General features: G+C 38.2%; 1 protein-coding gene across 2 annotated transcripts in view; it reads right to left on the reverse strand.

The window, feature by feature from the left end:
* The window catches only part of nfic (nuclear factor I/C), a 35714-nt gene that overhangs the window by 11922 nt on the left and 10107 nt on the right, over positions 1-13685 (reverse strand). For both annotated transcript variants that reach the window (XM_005475663.4, XM_019346906.2), the window contains exons 2-10: positions 10659-10829; positions 10069-10245; positions 8382-8565; positions 7213-7287; positions 6571-6645; positions 5357-5489; positions 2451-2572; positions 1060-1173; positions 755-912 (exon numbers count right to left, since the gene is read on the reverse strand). In XM_005475663.4, the coding sequence (XP_005475720.1) occupies positions 755-912; positions 1060-1173; positions 2451-2572; positions 5357-5489; positions 6571-6645; positions 7213-7287; positions 8382-8565; positions 10069-10245; positions 10659-10829 (1209 nt within the window). The remainder of the gene's footprint in view (positions 1-754; positions 913-1059; positions 1174-2450; positions 2573-5356; positions 5490-6570; positions 6646-7212; positions 7288-8381; positions 8566-10068; positions 10246-10658; positions 10830-13685) is intronic.

Raw genomic sequence — 13685 nt, forward strand, 5'->3', positions numbered from 1 at the left:
GTGGAGACTGGAACTCACAGGAAGTGGTCTAATTTATACATTGCACTGTGGATATTCAGTGTGGAATAAAAAACTAGATGCAAATTCGTCCTTCTTTTGGTTGCTGCCTTTAGGGGTCGCTACTACAGATCATCGGCGTCCACCTCACCCTATCCCAGCATCCTCCTCGGTCACACCAGCCCTCTACATGTGCTCCTTCAATGTATCCATGAATCTTCTGAGGTCTTCCTCTTTTCCTCCTGCCTCTCAGCTCCATCTTCATCATCATCCTTTGTCTGCTATATCCACTCTCCCTCCTCTGCACATGTCCAAACTATCTCAGCCTCTCTGGCTCTGAGCTGTCCTTCTGATGTCCTCATTTCTAACCTTCACTACCTCTACACCTTGCATGTTCACCTTTCCTCCTGTCTCCCTCTAATTCACGCACACATGTTCTGACTTGCTTCTACCTCCACCGCTCCACATTCACTTGCTGCATCAAAGCTAGAATCCAAACCTGTTTCTTCTCTTTGTGTCTTTTTTTACTTTTTTGTTTATACATGTGGGGATATTGTCACTCTCCATCTATAGTTACAAACTGCTGCAGGTCTGGAGGAACTGCTAATATGGTGATTGAATTGGTTGCACAAGAAATATCTGTCTTCAAAAACATTTGTATTCATTTTTGCAGCATACATGTAATACTAGGTAGTAGCTTGAGGTGCAGTGGAGAAAGGGAATAGTGTGTTGGCTTGTGTTGACTGGATGTACTCACTGAGCTAGGGGTTTGATTGGCAGGGTCACAGGCTAATGAAACCAGATCCTTTAGAGGGTCTTGGGCAAGATGAGGAGGATAACGGATCGCTCCATGGGGGAAGTAGGAGGAAGATGGGAAGTGAAGAGATGAGGAGGGATGTGGACTCCGGGACAGACCTGAGAAAAAAATGATATGTTGTTCTGTGCATCCTTTAAATAAATAACAAATTATCATATATATATATATGTGTGTGTGTGTGTGTGTGTGTGTGTGTGTGTGTGTGTGTGTGTGTGTGTGTGTGTGTGTGTGTGTGTGCTACTGACCACTGTGGACAGCTATAACAGGCCGGTGGTGCTGAGTAAAGGAACCCATTCTTGGTGAGTCTTCCTGGGGAGAAGGACTGTCCAGTTCTGCCTTCTTCACTGGAGGAGACAGCCCTAAATGAATCCACACACACACACACACACACACACACACACACACACACACACACACACACACAAAAGCACCCAAAATTTTCTGTCATTTGTACTTATGTCAGTTTCTCTAGAAATTGGTCTTAGAATAATATAATATATAATCATGAAATACACGATCCTGACTCAGCAGAAACCAGTTGTGTAGTAGACCACAGGTATTTGCATGGCTTATTATGGAAAGGTTTTCCAACTGTTTCCCTTTGTGCTGATGTTGCATTTTAAAGTGTTTTGTGGCACCTAACCAAAAAAGTAAGACATTGTATGTAAGTGATACTCAGCTCCATCAAATTAGAATCAGAATTTCCAGGTTAGGCGCCGGTGATTAGAACTTTGTTAGAGTGGCATGAGGATCCTGTCATTCTTAAATGTCAGATGTGGTCTGCTGTTCTTCTTTGGTATTTGGAAAGTATAAGGCAAAGAGTGCAGACAGCTGTGCCCTTCCATGTGCATACGTGGGAAGCTGGTAATGAGAATAACAGTAAGACCCCCTTCCAGAGCCCCCCAGAGTAGACAACAGTCACAGAATATGGACTGACTGAGTCACATAGCATGAAATGTGGTGGGATGCAAAAGCTAAAGCAGATTAAAATGCATGCCCTTTATTGCAATGTATAGAAGGTATCTGCTGAGCCAGCAGCTGATACAGGCTGCCTGAGCAAATCCTATGCTTATGCATAACAACTGTCCAGAATCTCTGTTCATGACCCTGCCTCCTGAGACAAATACTGATAAAATATATGAATTCATTATTATTTAATTATACTACTGACTAGCTAGTATCGTTTTGGTAAATAACAGGATTTTCCTATATGCTAATCTTAAATATAATAATCCAAATAAGTGCATCACAAGCTTTAGGGCCAGATTTAATAAACAGGGCAAATTAGCATCTAAGCACAATACCCAAATAGGTTAGTTTTAGTTAATAGATTTAGTGGTTAGTTTTGATGAATTTGCAGTAAATTGCACAAATGTACCAAGACAAATGTTAATAAATTAGTTTGCATACTTGATTCAAATATTCTCCTCACAGAAATAGATATACAACACAGTCAGTCGCAAAAAAATCACGCCTCTTCCCTTCAATTATGTCACTGTGCTCTCTTTGTAAATACCAACAATATTTTTTTTAAATGCCAAAAACCAGTTTGTGATGGTGCAATGTATTAGTAAACCTGGCCCTAATCTGTTCAGCAGCATGACTGTAAATAGGAAAGTTGATATAATAGTCTTACCTCCTTCCATGTCATCAGTCCAGTTCCTGGAGCTGCTGGCTGGTGAGGAAGGTGAATGGTAATACTCCCCACCTGGACTATCAGCCTCTTCCTCTATAGAGCCAGACTTATGACGTTTACTCCTGAAGACACATAGAGAGATGCTCACACATTTAGGATCCTGGTTTCACTGGACACCGTGTGAGGAGATAAAGCCTAGTCCAGTGTTAAAATGCATAAGGTAAGATTACTCTGAGGCCATAAGGGCCTGTGTGCAAGCTGAAGCTGCTATTTAGCAGCATTAGCAAAAACTGACAACTGTTTCCCACTTCATTCAGAGAGCCAAATCACTTACAATCCAACCCTGTAAACTATCGTGTACTGTTATCATGTCAGATAAATTCTGTAAAGAATAAGTGGTGTTTCTTACCTTTCCAACCATATACTGATTTTAGTCCGCACAATAACACACTGCACACTTAATGTTCCTCATAAGTGCAATTGATTTTCCAACGAATACTTGTTGCAAACTTAAGATGCCTACTGAATAAAAACATTCAACTGGATACAGTGGAGGAAATAATTATTTCCTCTCCTGCTGAATTTGCAAGTCTGCTCACTTAGAAAGAAACGAACAGTTTCTCATTTTTATGATAGTTTCTTTCTGATGGAGAGCGACAGAACGTCAACCGGGAAACCACAATACATGAAAGTTCTGAACAGATTTTGTGAAAAAAGTATTTGATTCTCAAGAACAACATGACGTAGTACTTAGTGGAGAACCCGTTTGTTGATGAGTAAACCAGTAAGAATGGTAAGTGGACTGATTCTTATATAGCACTTTTCTACTCTCCCAGAGCACTCAAAGCGCTCTATACAACATGCTACTTTCACCCAATCATACAAGCACTTTCTTCTATGCTTTTAAGTGCTTACTAACTAACATTCACACACAATCATGCTCCAATGGATGCATCGGAGAGCAACTTGGGGTTAGTATTTTGCCCAAGGACATTTAGCATGCAAACTGGGGCGAGCCAGGCATCGAACCACCAACTTTCTGAACATTAACAAGCAGCACTTCTCTCATGATCAGCTTCACCCATGAAGCACACATAATGAGTTGAGATTGGAAACTGATTGACTATAATCTCAGAAAAATCTGTGGGAGCCAGATTTCTGACTGGCTTGTCCAGGATAAAAAACTTATTTCACTTAAAGACATTAAAAATCAGTTCATAACTTTTTCTTGTATTTGTGGTTGAAATTCTGTCTCTCTTCACTAAAATGAAACTACCAGAAAAAAAGCAAGACTGTTCATTTCTTTATAAGTGAGCAAACCTACAAATTGTGCAGATATGTGTGTGTGATATGGCGGGGGAAATCAAGTTTGCCACAGTTGTGTGTTTACCAGGCCGACTGAATGAAAAGCTGACCCCAGTGAGAGGGTAACTAATTCTTCACTGTGACAAAGAAGAAATTCTGCCAGTCTTTCCTGTGGTAGTCGCTCATTACTGCCTAACATTAACCCTTCAGCACAGATACAGGCTTGTCTGAGCTTAGTTTTATCTTATTTTTGGCACAAAAGTACTATAGAAAGTTTATTTTCGTATTGGGATCAATGACTAAAGGTGTTTCTGTACCTACAGTGAAAAAGTAAGAAAATAGTAAGAGAGCAAAGAGCAAAACACGGCCTTAAAGAAAGAGACTTTTGTTTGAATAAATTCTCAAAGCTACTTTATCCTATTAAATGTGATTTAAATGAGCAATTCAGAAAACTGTGCTCTCCAATAAAACAAAGGCTGAAGGGTTAGAAAGGTTAAACGAGGACAGGAAAACTAAAGCAGCAGTGGGCTAAACAAGATGATCATTGAGGTATTTTTCTCAGGGGTATCCTGCCTTACCTCACAGCACTGTTTACATTCTTTCTGAATCTTACTGCAAACGGACATCAGAGCCTATAGTAACTGCAGTCAGGGGATGAGTCTCTGTACCATTTCTTTGCTGCTCATCCTTCCCAGTGAATCAGTTTTAAAATATACAGGATTATTTGACAAATGGATTCCCCTTTTCCATCTTTTTTTTCCAAAGAATTAAAAAGGTAAACCTCAAAAACCTACAACTCTCACATATCACTTGTTATCACTTACACTTTTACAGCTGTTAAACTACCTTGCAGAAGTGCAATTGCTCTAAATATTTATCAGCCACCTTCTATTCAAAATTTTTAAAAGTTGAAAAGACTTATATTTCAGTAAGTCGGTCCAATCTTTTTGATAATATTTCTGAAAATTTTCAATCAGCTTTCAGTTCCTAGCCTTACCTGCAGGCATACATAAAATAATTTGCATCTGCGGATGCTTATCTGGCTCTCGATGCCAGAGAATTGTACAGTATATAGGCGTCATTCTTCACATGTCAAAACATCTGACTGAGCAGTTTTAGGCATAGACCCATCTTATGCTCTCAGAGTACAGGCCTCCTGGTTGTCCCTTTATTATCTTTCTATGTATTTGTTTTCGTTCTCCTATATTTTAATGTGCACTTGCATTTAGCCTTTTATGTGCTTGAACATTCACCAGACATTAAAGTCTCCATTTACAACCCTGATTTTTGTGTGTGCATGTGTATATTTGTGTTTGTGTGTGCATGATTAGACATCTTTGTGAGGACAGAAAATTGGTATGCTGCTACACTTGTGACCAATAGTCCCTCAAGGGGACAAAATGCCCATCCCCGCGGGTTTGAAGACATTTTTGAGGCTCAAAATGTGGTTTAAGTATCAGTGTTACAATTAGGTTTAGGCATTCATTTTTCATGGTTAGGGCAAGCGGCTAGGGAAAGCATTATGTCAATTAGATGTCCTCACTAAGACATGAAAACTAGTGTGTGTGTGTGTGTGTGTGTGTGTGTGTGTGTAAAAATACCCGCTGGATGAGGTGCTGGCCAGTGATCGTCTGAGACTGACTGGCTGGTTAACAGACTGGTTGAGATCATAGGCCAGATGACCCTGGAGCTCCCCCACAGAGAAACCAGGCCCTACTCCTGTTACAACGGGAGCTACATGGGAAAAAGACAGATTGTGTTTATGAGTTACGCACTTAAAACAGAATATCAGGTACACAAAGTGTGTGGCAAAGCACAATACTGTGTTTATTGACTAGTCTTTAATTTCCTATCTAGATCTCATTACATCTACTCACAAAGCAGCAAGGAAAGCTTTGTTAATCAGGTACATGTAATTTACTAGATTTTCACAGTCAAAGCTTAAGATTTTGCTATGGCCTACACCACTTAGTTCAGACCACCAGTCATGCCAGATCAGTTTACTTTTAAAGGTCACGAGTAAAAACAAAAGAAAACAAAAGGCTGTAACTGTTTTCTGTTTTAATATTTTACATGGTTAATAAAAGAGACAGTGTGGTTTGATTCCACATGTTTAGAAATTCAAGTCCATTTAGAGGAAATGACTTGAGTTGTTCTGTGGGACCACGTTTATCCTGAGATCAAACTATCCTGATAGGATTGGTGTATTCCACCATGACATGTTCTCCACCCCCAGGAGACAAAGGCTCTCTAAACATCTAAATGAGTGTGAAAATTGGATATGGATATCCTGTTGTTACCATATCTTACCAAAAAATAAGGCCAACAAATTAGAAATGCTGTGCTTTTCTACTTTACTTGAGCACTCAAAGCACTTCATACAGCATCTCACTCCCCCTTCTACACATAAGTGCTTCCTATCGAACATTCACACTCTGAGGAATGCATCAGAAAGAAACTTGGGGTTCAGCACCTTGCCCAAGGACATTTGGTATACAGACTGGAGCAGTCAGGGATCAATCCACCAACCTTCTGATTAATAACCTGCACTACTGCCTGAGCTACAGCCTCCACCAGTGCTCTCAATCGACATCATAAAAACTACTTGAAATTGCATTTTCTTCTTATGTTCTCAGACTAGTCCAAGAATAACATGCCATTCAACAATTTTTTAAATTCAAATATTTAAACCAAATCTGTCAAGACAGAGCTAAAGAAGGGTTGGTGTTACAATGACAATACTAGTCTCTGTAAGAACACTGCCAAAGGTAGCATAGCTATGTAAAGGAAAAACATAATGGTAAAGCAGGCTTACTTCTCGAGACCTGAACAAGCTCAGTAACACTAAAAACTCCTGATGTCACAAAACTCTCCTGGAACTCTGGACCGTCTGCAAAAATGAAACAGCAGCAGTTACACACTAAGAAAATAGATAAAGCCTGAGAACGATAGACAAAATGGGAAATTTCTGCTGTAGTGTGGAGCACTGTACTGCCCTCTCTTTGTTGGTATAAGTCAGTTTTTATTTCTTTCACTCTCACAGTCTCATCTATATGCCAGTTATCATTCCAATAAGATGGTATCTATCTATTTATACTTTGAATCTTGATGTTTAATTAAACAGATGAGTTTAAATAGCCAAAGCAAAAATATAACTGATAGATTGGGTATAGTTTTCTTAATTTATACAGGTACATGTTTCCACTTGTAATAAATATTAATAACAGCATTTAAAACTTGTAAATATAAGGCACAGCTCAGATTACTGCAGTCTGCCCAAAAATCTGAATCCTTGCAGATTTGTTGTTACTTTGTGTCTAAGAAGTCAACCCATGATTTGGCAAATGAGACTGTTTATGTACAAGATATTTATTTTATCTGATCATATTACCTGATAGAGACATATAGAGATATGTAAACAGATTAAAGAAAATTAAAGAAATATACTTTACATTACCCATGGTGGCAGTTCGACTGTCCTCCTGATCAGAACCCACACCGGTGCGACTGGGACTGCTGCTCTGCTCGGCCTCTGAAAGGAGAGAGCGAGAGTGACACAGTGTTTGTGAATAAGGGAGAGAACAGAAGATTTCAGCAACAAGCAAAGTAGGTCAGCCAATATATTTTTTCGTATAGGAAAATATAAGAAAACTATATTTAAATACAGTTAGCTATTTATTCTATCCTCAAAAAAGGTTCAAAAGTGCAGTAAAAACACAGAATGGAAAACTGCTGCAGGCATTTATGACATATATGACACAAACACACATAAATATATATATTTTTTGTTGTTGTTTGTTTGTTTGTTCTTAACTGACATGCTCATCCAAAACCAGCAGAGGGCAGGGCATAACTGCATATTTTGTGACTGAAAACCATTTTCGTGGCAGATTTTCTTTATTTGTTCAGTGTGTTAAATAAGATTACTGATGTTCATTTTCTATTTAGCAACACAACAGTTTTATTCAAATACACCAGGCAAACAGGCATGTGATCACCATCCATCTTTTACACTCTGTTTATTAATGAAAGTCACCATTTTGCATTTTTATTCATACATTAAATTTTTTATTTATTCAAACTCAATTACTATAACTATTTTCTTCACATTAGAAATTATAGCATTTGTCATACATTATAGTGCAACATAAAAAAAGCCTCTTAAGACTTGCAAAACATATGTGTTTAATGTTAATTTAAGGGTTTTTTTCCCATTTGGGGACTAATGTTAAATTCCACACCGGTACAGGCTCTGACAATGGTTAACGTGTGTTTGTATTTAACACAAATTATTCAACACCTGTGGCCTAACAGGTGAACAATGTTCTGACGCTAATATCAAACGCACACATAGAGAATACAGAACGGCATTTTAAAGTGAGAAAAGTTCAACTTTCCAGGATATCCTGAAATCATAAGAACACATTTTGATATAATAGAAATCTAGAACAGAGAATCTTGAAAGAAAGATGTTTTTTTTCTTTACAACAAGATGCAAGATGCACCATCGCCATGTAGCAATCTCATATTTGATCTAATTTTACCAGAGGTCTACTATATTTAAATTTATACATGAAAGTGTATAAATGAACAGCAATGTTGAAGTAAGTAGCATGTAGTGCATACCTCTCTCTTGCACATAGTAAGCAAGGTAGAGGTCGAGCTCCTTGACAGAGACAGAGATGTGTCGAGGCTGGACACAGAGGACTGGATTGGAGCACTGGCCTCCTTTCACCAGCCGTTCGCCATCTGTGCTTTCCAGTGGGATTCCTTTAAAAAGGATAACCATCACCAGGTCTAATCTCCACACCTTGGAAAAACAAAACAAAAAAAACCCACTTATGTCTGACTAAAAACATGAGTCTCACTCTTGCTATGTTTAGTGTGATACCGGTCCCCTGAATGGGCCAAGCATCCATCCATTTCCTTGACCGCTTAAGACACAGAGTTACGGACTATCAGAGACTGACAGGCAGGGTACATACAGGTCCCCATTGTATCACAGGGCGAACAGATTCAGAATTGTAACCAATTTAGAATCCACTAATTAACTTTACAAGCATGTCTTTGGATTGTGTAAGGAAGCCATAATACCCAGAGAGAACCAATACAGGCACAGGCAATGAAGCAAACAGTTTGCTATAAATCTAGCATTTCCTAATTTTATTAAGCCAACTTCAGGGTTAACTAAAATTGTATTACAAGTTTCTTAAAGGCTATGATTTTAATTCGCTATTCTGCTTGACTGTCTCTGATTTTAGCTTCATATATCAAATACTTTTCAAGATATAAAATGGTCCATGAACCCACTTTCAGGCTTTTTTTGAGGCAATGTTTGAACAGGAAGATCACAAAAACAGTTAAAGATCAGAGCCTAAAAACTTCACTAGCTTTTCCTACCATTAAAATAACGATGATCAACAACTGGCAATCTAACTTTTTAACACACTGACTTGCTCTGACTTCATCTGTTATTAGACTCAACTGGCTTCTTTGAAAATGGAAATAAACCCACCCACCACTTTAATCCCACTCTACATCTTGTTCTGACACATGTTATAGAAACTGTACATTTAAGAGTATTCCCTGAAAACCCTCTTTTGCATGATCATTTCTTAACAACGTTTACGTTTAAGATAAATGATTACACACGGGTGATACAATATACAAATAAACAAAAAAAAGCTGTAACTAAATTTAAGGACGTACGGGCAGAGGTGGAACAGAGGGTTCAGGGCCACGGACAATATGGTGATGGTATATTGACTTTATAAGACATTTTCTCAACTGAAAATCAGATTCTTTAAAAAGTAGAAAGGTTATAATGTTTAAGCACCAATTTTCAGCTACTGTGAGTTGTTTGACCTCCTTTAAATAACACATAAAGCAAATCTCCCTGTCTAAGCCTGGTTCTGCTGAAGGTCACTGTTGTTAGTTCATATATTTTTCTTGCTAGCCTCATGTTTGATGTAAATTCCTGAAAAACAAAAACCTGATACAAGCTTGTATAGTCACAAAAACTTTTTTATGAAAAAGTCATGGAAAATAGCATTCATAAGACAAGGAAATCAGCTGTTAAACCCACTCCCAGCAGCGATTGTGCCGTTCAGGCAGAAACAAGCTGGCTACGAGTACAAACAGCAGGTAAATAAACTTACCTTCGACTGCAAAGTTGATGTCACTGCTAGTCTGAGTCAGACTGAATTAGTTTAATTAATTAAAAACTGCTTGATATTTCACATCTTTGACAGCAATTTTAATCTGGGGTTAGAAAAACTATCTGAAGAAAATACAAACCAACTTTTAACTTTACCTTGTCAGCTTGTCGGAGACAGTCTATGCGTCTCATTTTGCCTTTCTGGTCAGGGTTTGACAAGACACAACATGCAGCTTTCTTCCCGGTGATTGATAGGACAAAGTCTTCCCTGCATTCAGGTCTAATATCCTTTCTTAGCTTAGCCAAAAGACGACTGGCCCACTTTTGTTTCACCTAGGAACAGAATAAGAAACAGAAAGTCTAACTGAATAAGTACAGCCTTGTTCTAGCACATTCCTACTGTAATTTGGGAAAATGCAATATAATATGGGTATGATATAAAACACTGATTGCTAAATATATAAATCAGACCACTGTAATTCATTATTATCAGCGTGTCCTAAAAACTCCCCCAAACTCCCCCCTGTCACCAGTAAGTGCTTGCTCATAGGGGGTCGTCTGATTGTTGTGACTTTTGTTTTCTGTTTTCTTTGTGTTATTGCAGGGTCTTTACCTTTCAATATAAAACACCTTGAGGCAACTGTTGTGTGATTTGGAATTAAAATTATTAGAATTTTTTAAAAACTTTTTAAAATAAAAAAGTAATGCTCATTTCAGTTATCCAATATACTTCATAGTTATACCACCTCTGCCTTCTCCCCAAGTAGTTCATCTTTGACAGCTCTCTCTTCTTCTTTAGTCATCCTCTTCTCATGTTTTTTGAAGTACTTCCTTTTCCTGGCCTGGAGGTTAAACCACGTGTAGGCAAAGGCACGAACCTGGGGCAGCAGAGCCTCAATGAACGGATGGAACTCATCCTGGATGATAGAGACACACAGTACAGACTCAGTAATCAGTAACTAAACCACTAAAACTCAAACACAAAGAGTAGGACATGTAGCTTTAGAGACTAACGATATACTGGCAATGAAACCTTTAACAATGAATCTGGTTCTTGAATATTTTGCCTACACTGTTTAAATTTGACTTGGGCATCAGCAGCAAGACAGAACACTGACATTTTACACATCTGGATAAGACACACATACTAACAGTCTCTATGATATATAAGCTAATTTTATATGAAAAAAGAAGGAAGATAATATTGTTTTCTGAGAAATTAAGTGTATCAGATGCAGACATATACTAAGTGCTATTAAAAAGTTAAGAGATCCTATTTCACATGAACAGAATGTGGCAGTTGCAACAGTCAGTCTACGGCAATATCCCAGAGCACAAGCAGCACACTTCACAGTAGAAGACTCTGCACTCTCCAAGTCATGTCAGGTCAAGACAAAGGATGGCTACGGATGATAAGATTGTACTGATACCAGTACCACAGATGACCAAGCCTACAGGTCTGATTCTTCTTTAATACCCTTACTGCTTTCTGTTCAATGCATCGGAGAGTAGTAATTGTGTTTTGCTTTTTTTAAAAGGTAAAGAAATAGATGTTTTCAGGACAACTGTTCTAAATCTTAATACAGTGAAAAAAACAGGGTCAAAAAAGAGCATGCATGAGACTTGTGTGAAACAGCTCCACTGTTTCGAATGTAACCAGAATAAAAATACTGAATAAAAATAAAAGTGAATAAAAATAATGGGACACCAAATTCCTATTCAGAAACAGCAAAGATGGCATTTTCCCCACCCATACCTTAAAGAGCCAAACTACAGCATCAAGAATTAAGAATTTAAAAAATGTTCCATAGTGTTTAGAGCCGTCTCAAGCCTGAGCTTTTGACTCAAAATGATCTCTTTTAAATACACTAACCATTTTAATTGAAACTTTGGTCATGTTTCATTGTAACAGTGTGTTTATGGCAATTTAGGAAAAAGCATAATAGCTCCACTTCAATTTAAATACTTAGAAAAAGAATCTTTTCCATATCTACACATTTCAAAGCTATTCACTCTAAACTAATACAGACCTGTAAGGGTAACCATGTAACTCTTGGAATGCACACAACGGTAAAAGTGGCCATTCATTCCAAATTTTGGAACAAAAGCTGGCACTGTAATTACTAGTAAATTTCCACCAAGTGTACGTCTCACTGCTAAATGTAAAATGTGCTTGCTCAGATCTGGACTGCACGGAAGTTATTGGCCTACATACTCCTTTGGAGTTACTCTGCCTCTGTGTGGCTATGATGCAGATCATTATGATCATCACACCTTGCTAAGACAGCAGCAAGCCATGCTACCACCATGAACACAAATAATACAACTCAGCAAGCAGAACACTCACACTAGGTGACAGTCTTCCACAAGTAAACATTTCATTTTAATGGAAAGAGACAGAATTTCTACCAAAAATTCAGAAAACAAACACATTCAATAAAAATTATAAGTTGAGTTTCAGATCATTGAGTGAAAAAAGTATTTTTCCCTTACAACCCAGCCAGCATTCTGGCATCCAAAGATTGTCTGTGTGCCACATGTAGTCAATTAAATTTTACTTATATAGCGCCAAATAACAACAACACTTGCCTCAAAGTGCTTTATATTGTAAGGTAATGACCCTACAGTAATACAAGAAAAAGAGAGAAAACCCCAACAAGCTCTTTGTGGGAAAGAAAAACTCCCTTTAAACAGGAAGAAACTTTCAGCAGAAATAGGCTCAGGGATCTGGAAGTGAGCAGATGAAGACAGGCCAAAAACATGCGATGAAAGAGAGCCAGATTTTAATAATAACTAATAATTAAATGCAGAGAGGTGTATGAACACACAGTGAGTGAAAAAAGGTGACTGAAGAAGAAAAACTCAATTATTCATGGGAATCCCTCAGCAGCCTACATCTATTGCAGCATAACTAAGGGAGGACTCAGAGTCACCTGATCCTACCCTAACTATATAATTTAGCAAAAAGGAAAGTTTGAAGCCTAATCTTAAAAGTAGAGATAGTGTCGGTCTCCCAAATCCAAACTGGGAGCTGGTTCCATGGAAGAGGTGCCTGAAAACTGAAGGCTCTGCCTCCCATTCTACTTTTAAATACTCTAGGAACAAGTAAGCCTTCAGTCTATGAGAGAAGTGCTCTAATGGGGTAATACGGTACTATAAGGTCTTTAAGATAAGATAAGGCCTGATTATTCAAGACCTTGTATCAATAACAAATACTCCTAGTTTCAACTCATTATGTGCATAAAGCACACCTGTCCGCAGAATCAATTTCTTCTATTCCAAACGATTCACCACTATGAGCAAGACAAAGGCTGTCAAAGGACATCAGGAAGAAAACTGTTGATGTGCACAAGGCTGGAATGAGCTAAAAGAGCAACTACAAGAAATGTGGTGAAAAGATGGCAGCTGCTGGTGCAATTCTTGAAAATTGGAAAAATATCAAATCAATCAATTTGGAGTTTCATGGAAGATCTGGCCTCATGAGTGAGGATGATCTTCAGGCATGGAAGAAAGCACTCCAGTCAGATAAAACCAAAATCGAACTCTTTGACCTTAACTTGACCCGCCACTTTTAGAGGAAGAGAAATGCTAAGCATGACCCAAGGAACACTAACCATTTTTGTGCTAAGAGTACGAGAAGACCAGCGGGAGAGACCTTTGAACAAGACCATGTACCATAAATTTTGGGACAAGAACCTTCTTCCCTCAGTCAGAATAGTTAAGATGGGTTATGGACCAGTCTTGACAATTACAAAAAACACACAAAGGGCGAA

Source organism: Oreochromis niloticus, linkage group LG17 (genome assembly GCF_001858045.2).
Source record: "Oreochromis niloticus isolate F11D_XX linkage group LG17, O_niloticus_UMD_NMBU, whole genome shotgun sequence".
In the NCBI taxonomy this organism is placed as follows: domain Eukaryota; kingdom Metazoa; phylum Chordata; class Actinopteri; order Cichliformes; family Cichlidae; genus Oreochromis; species Oreochromis niloticus.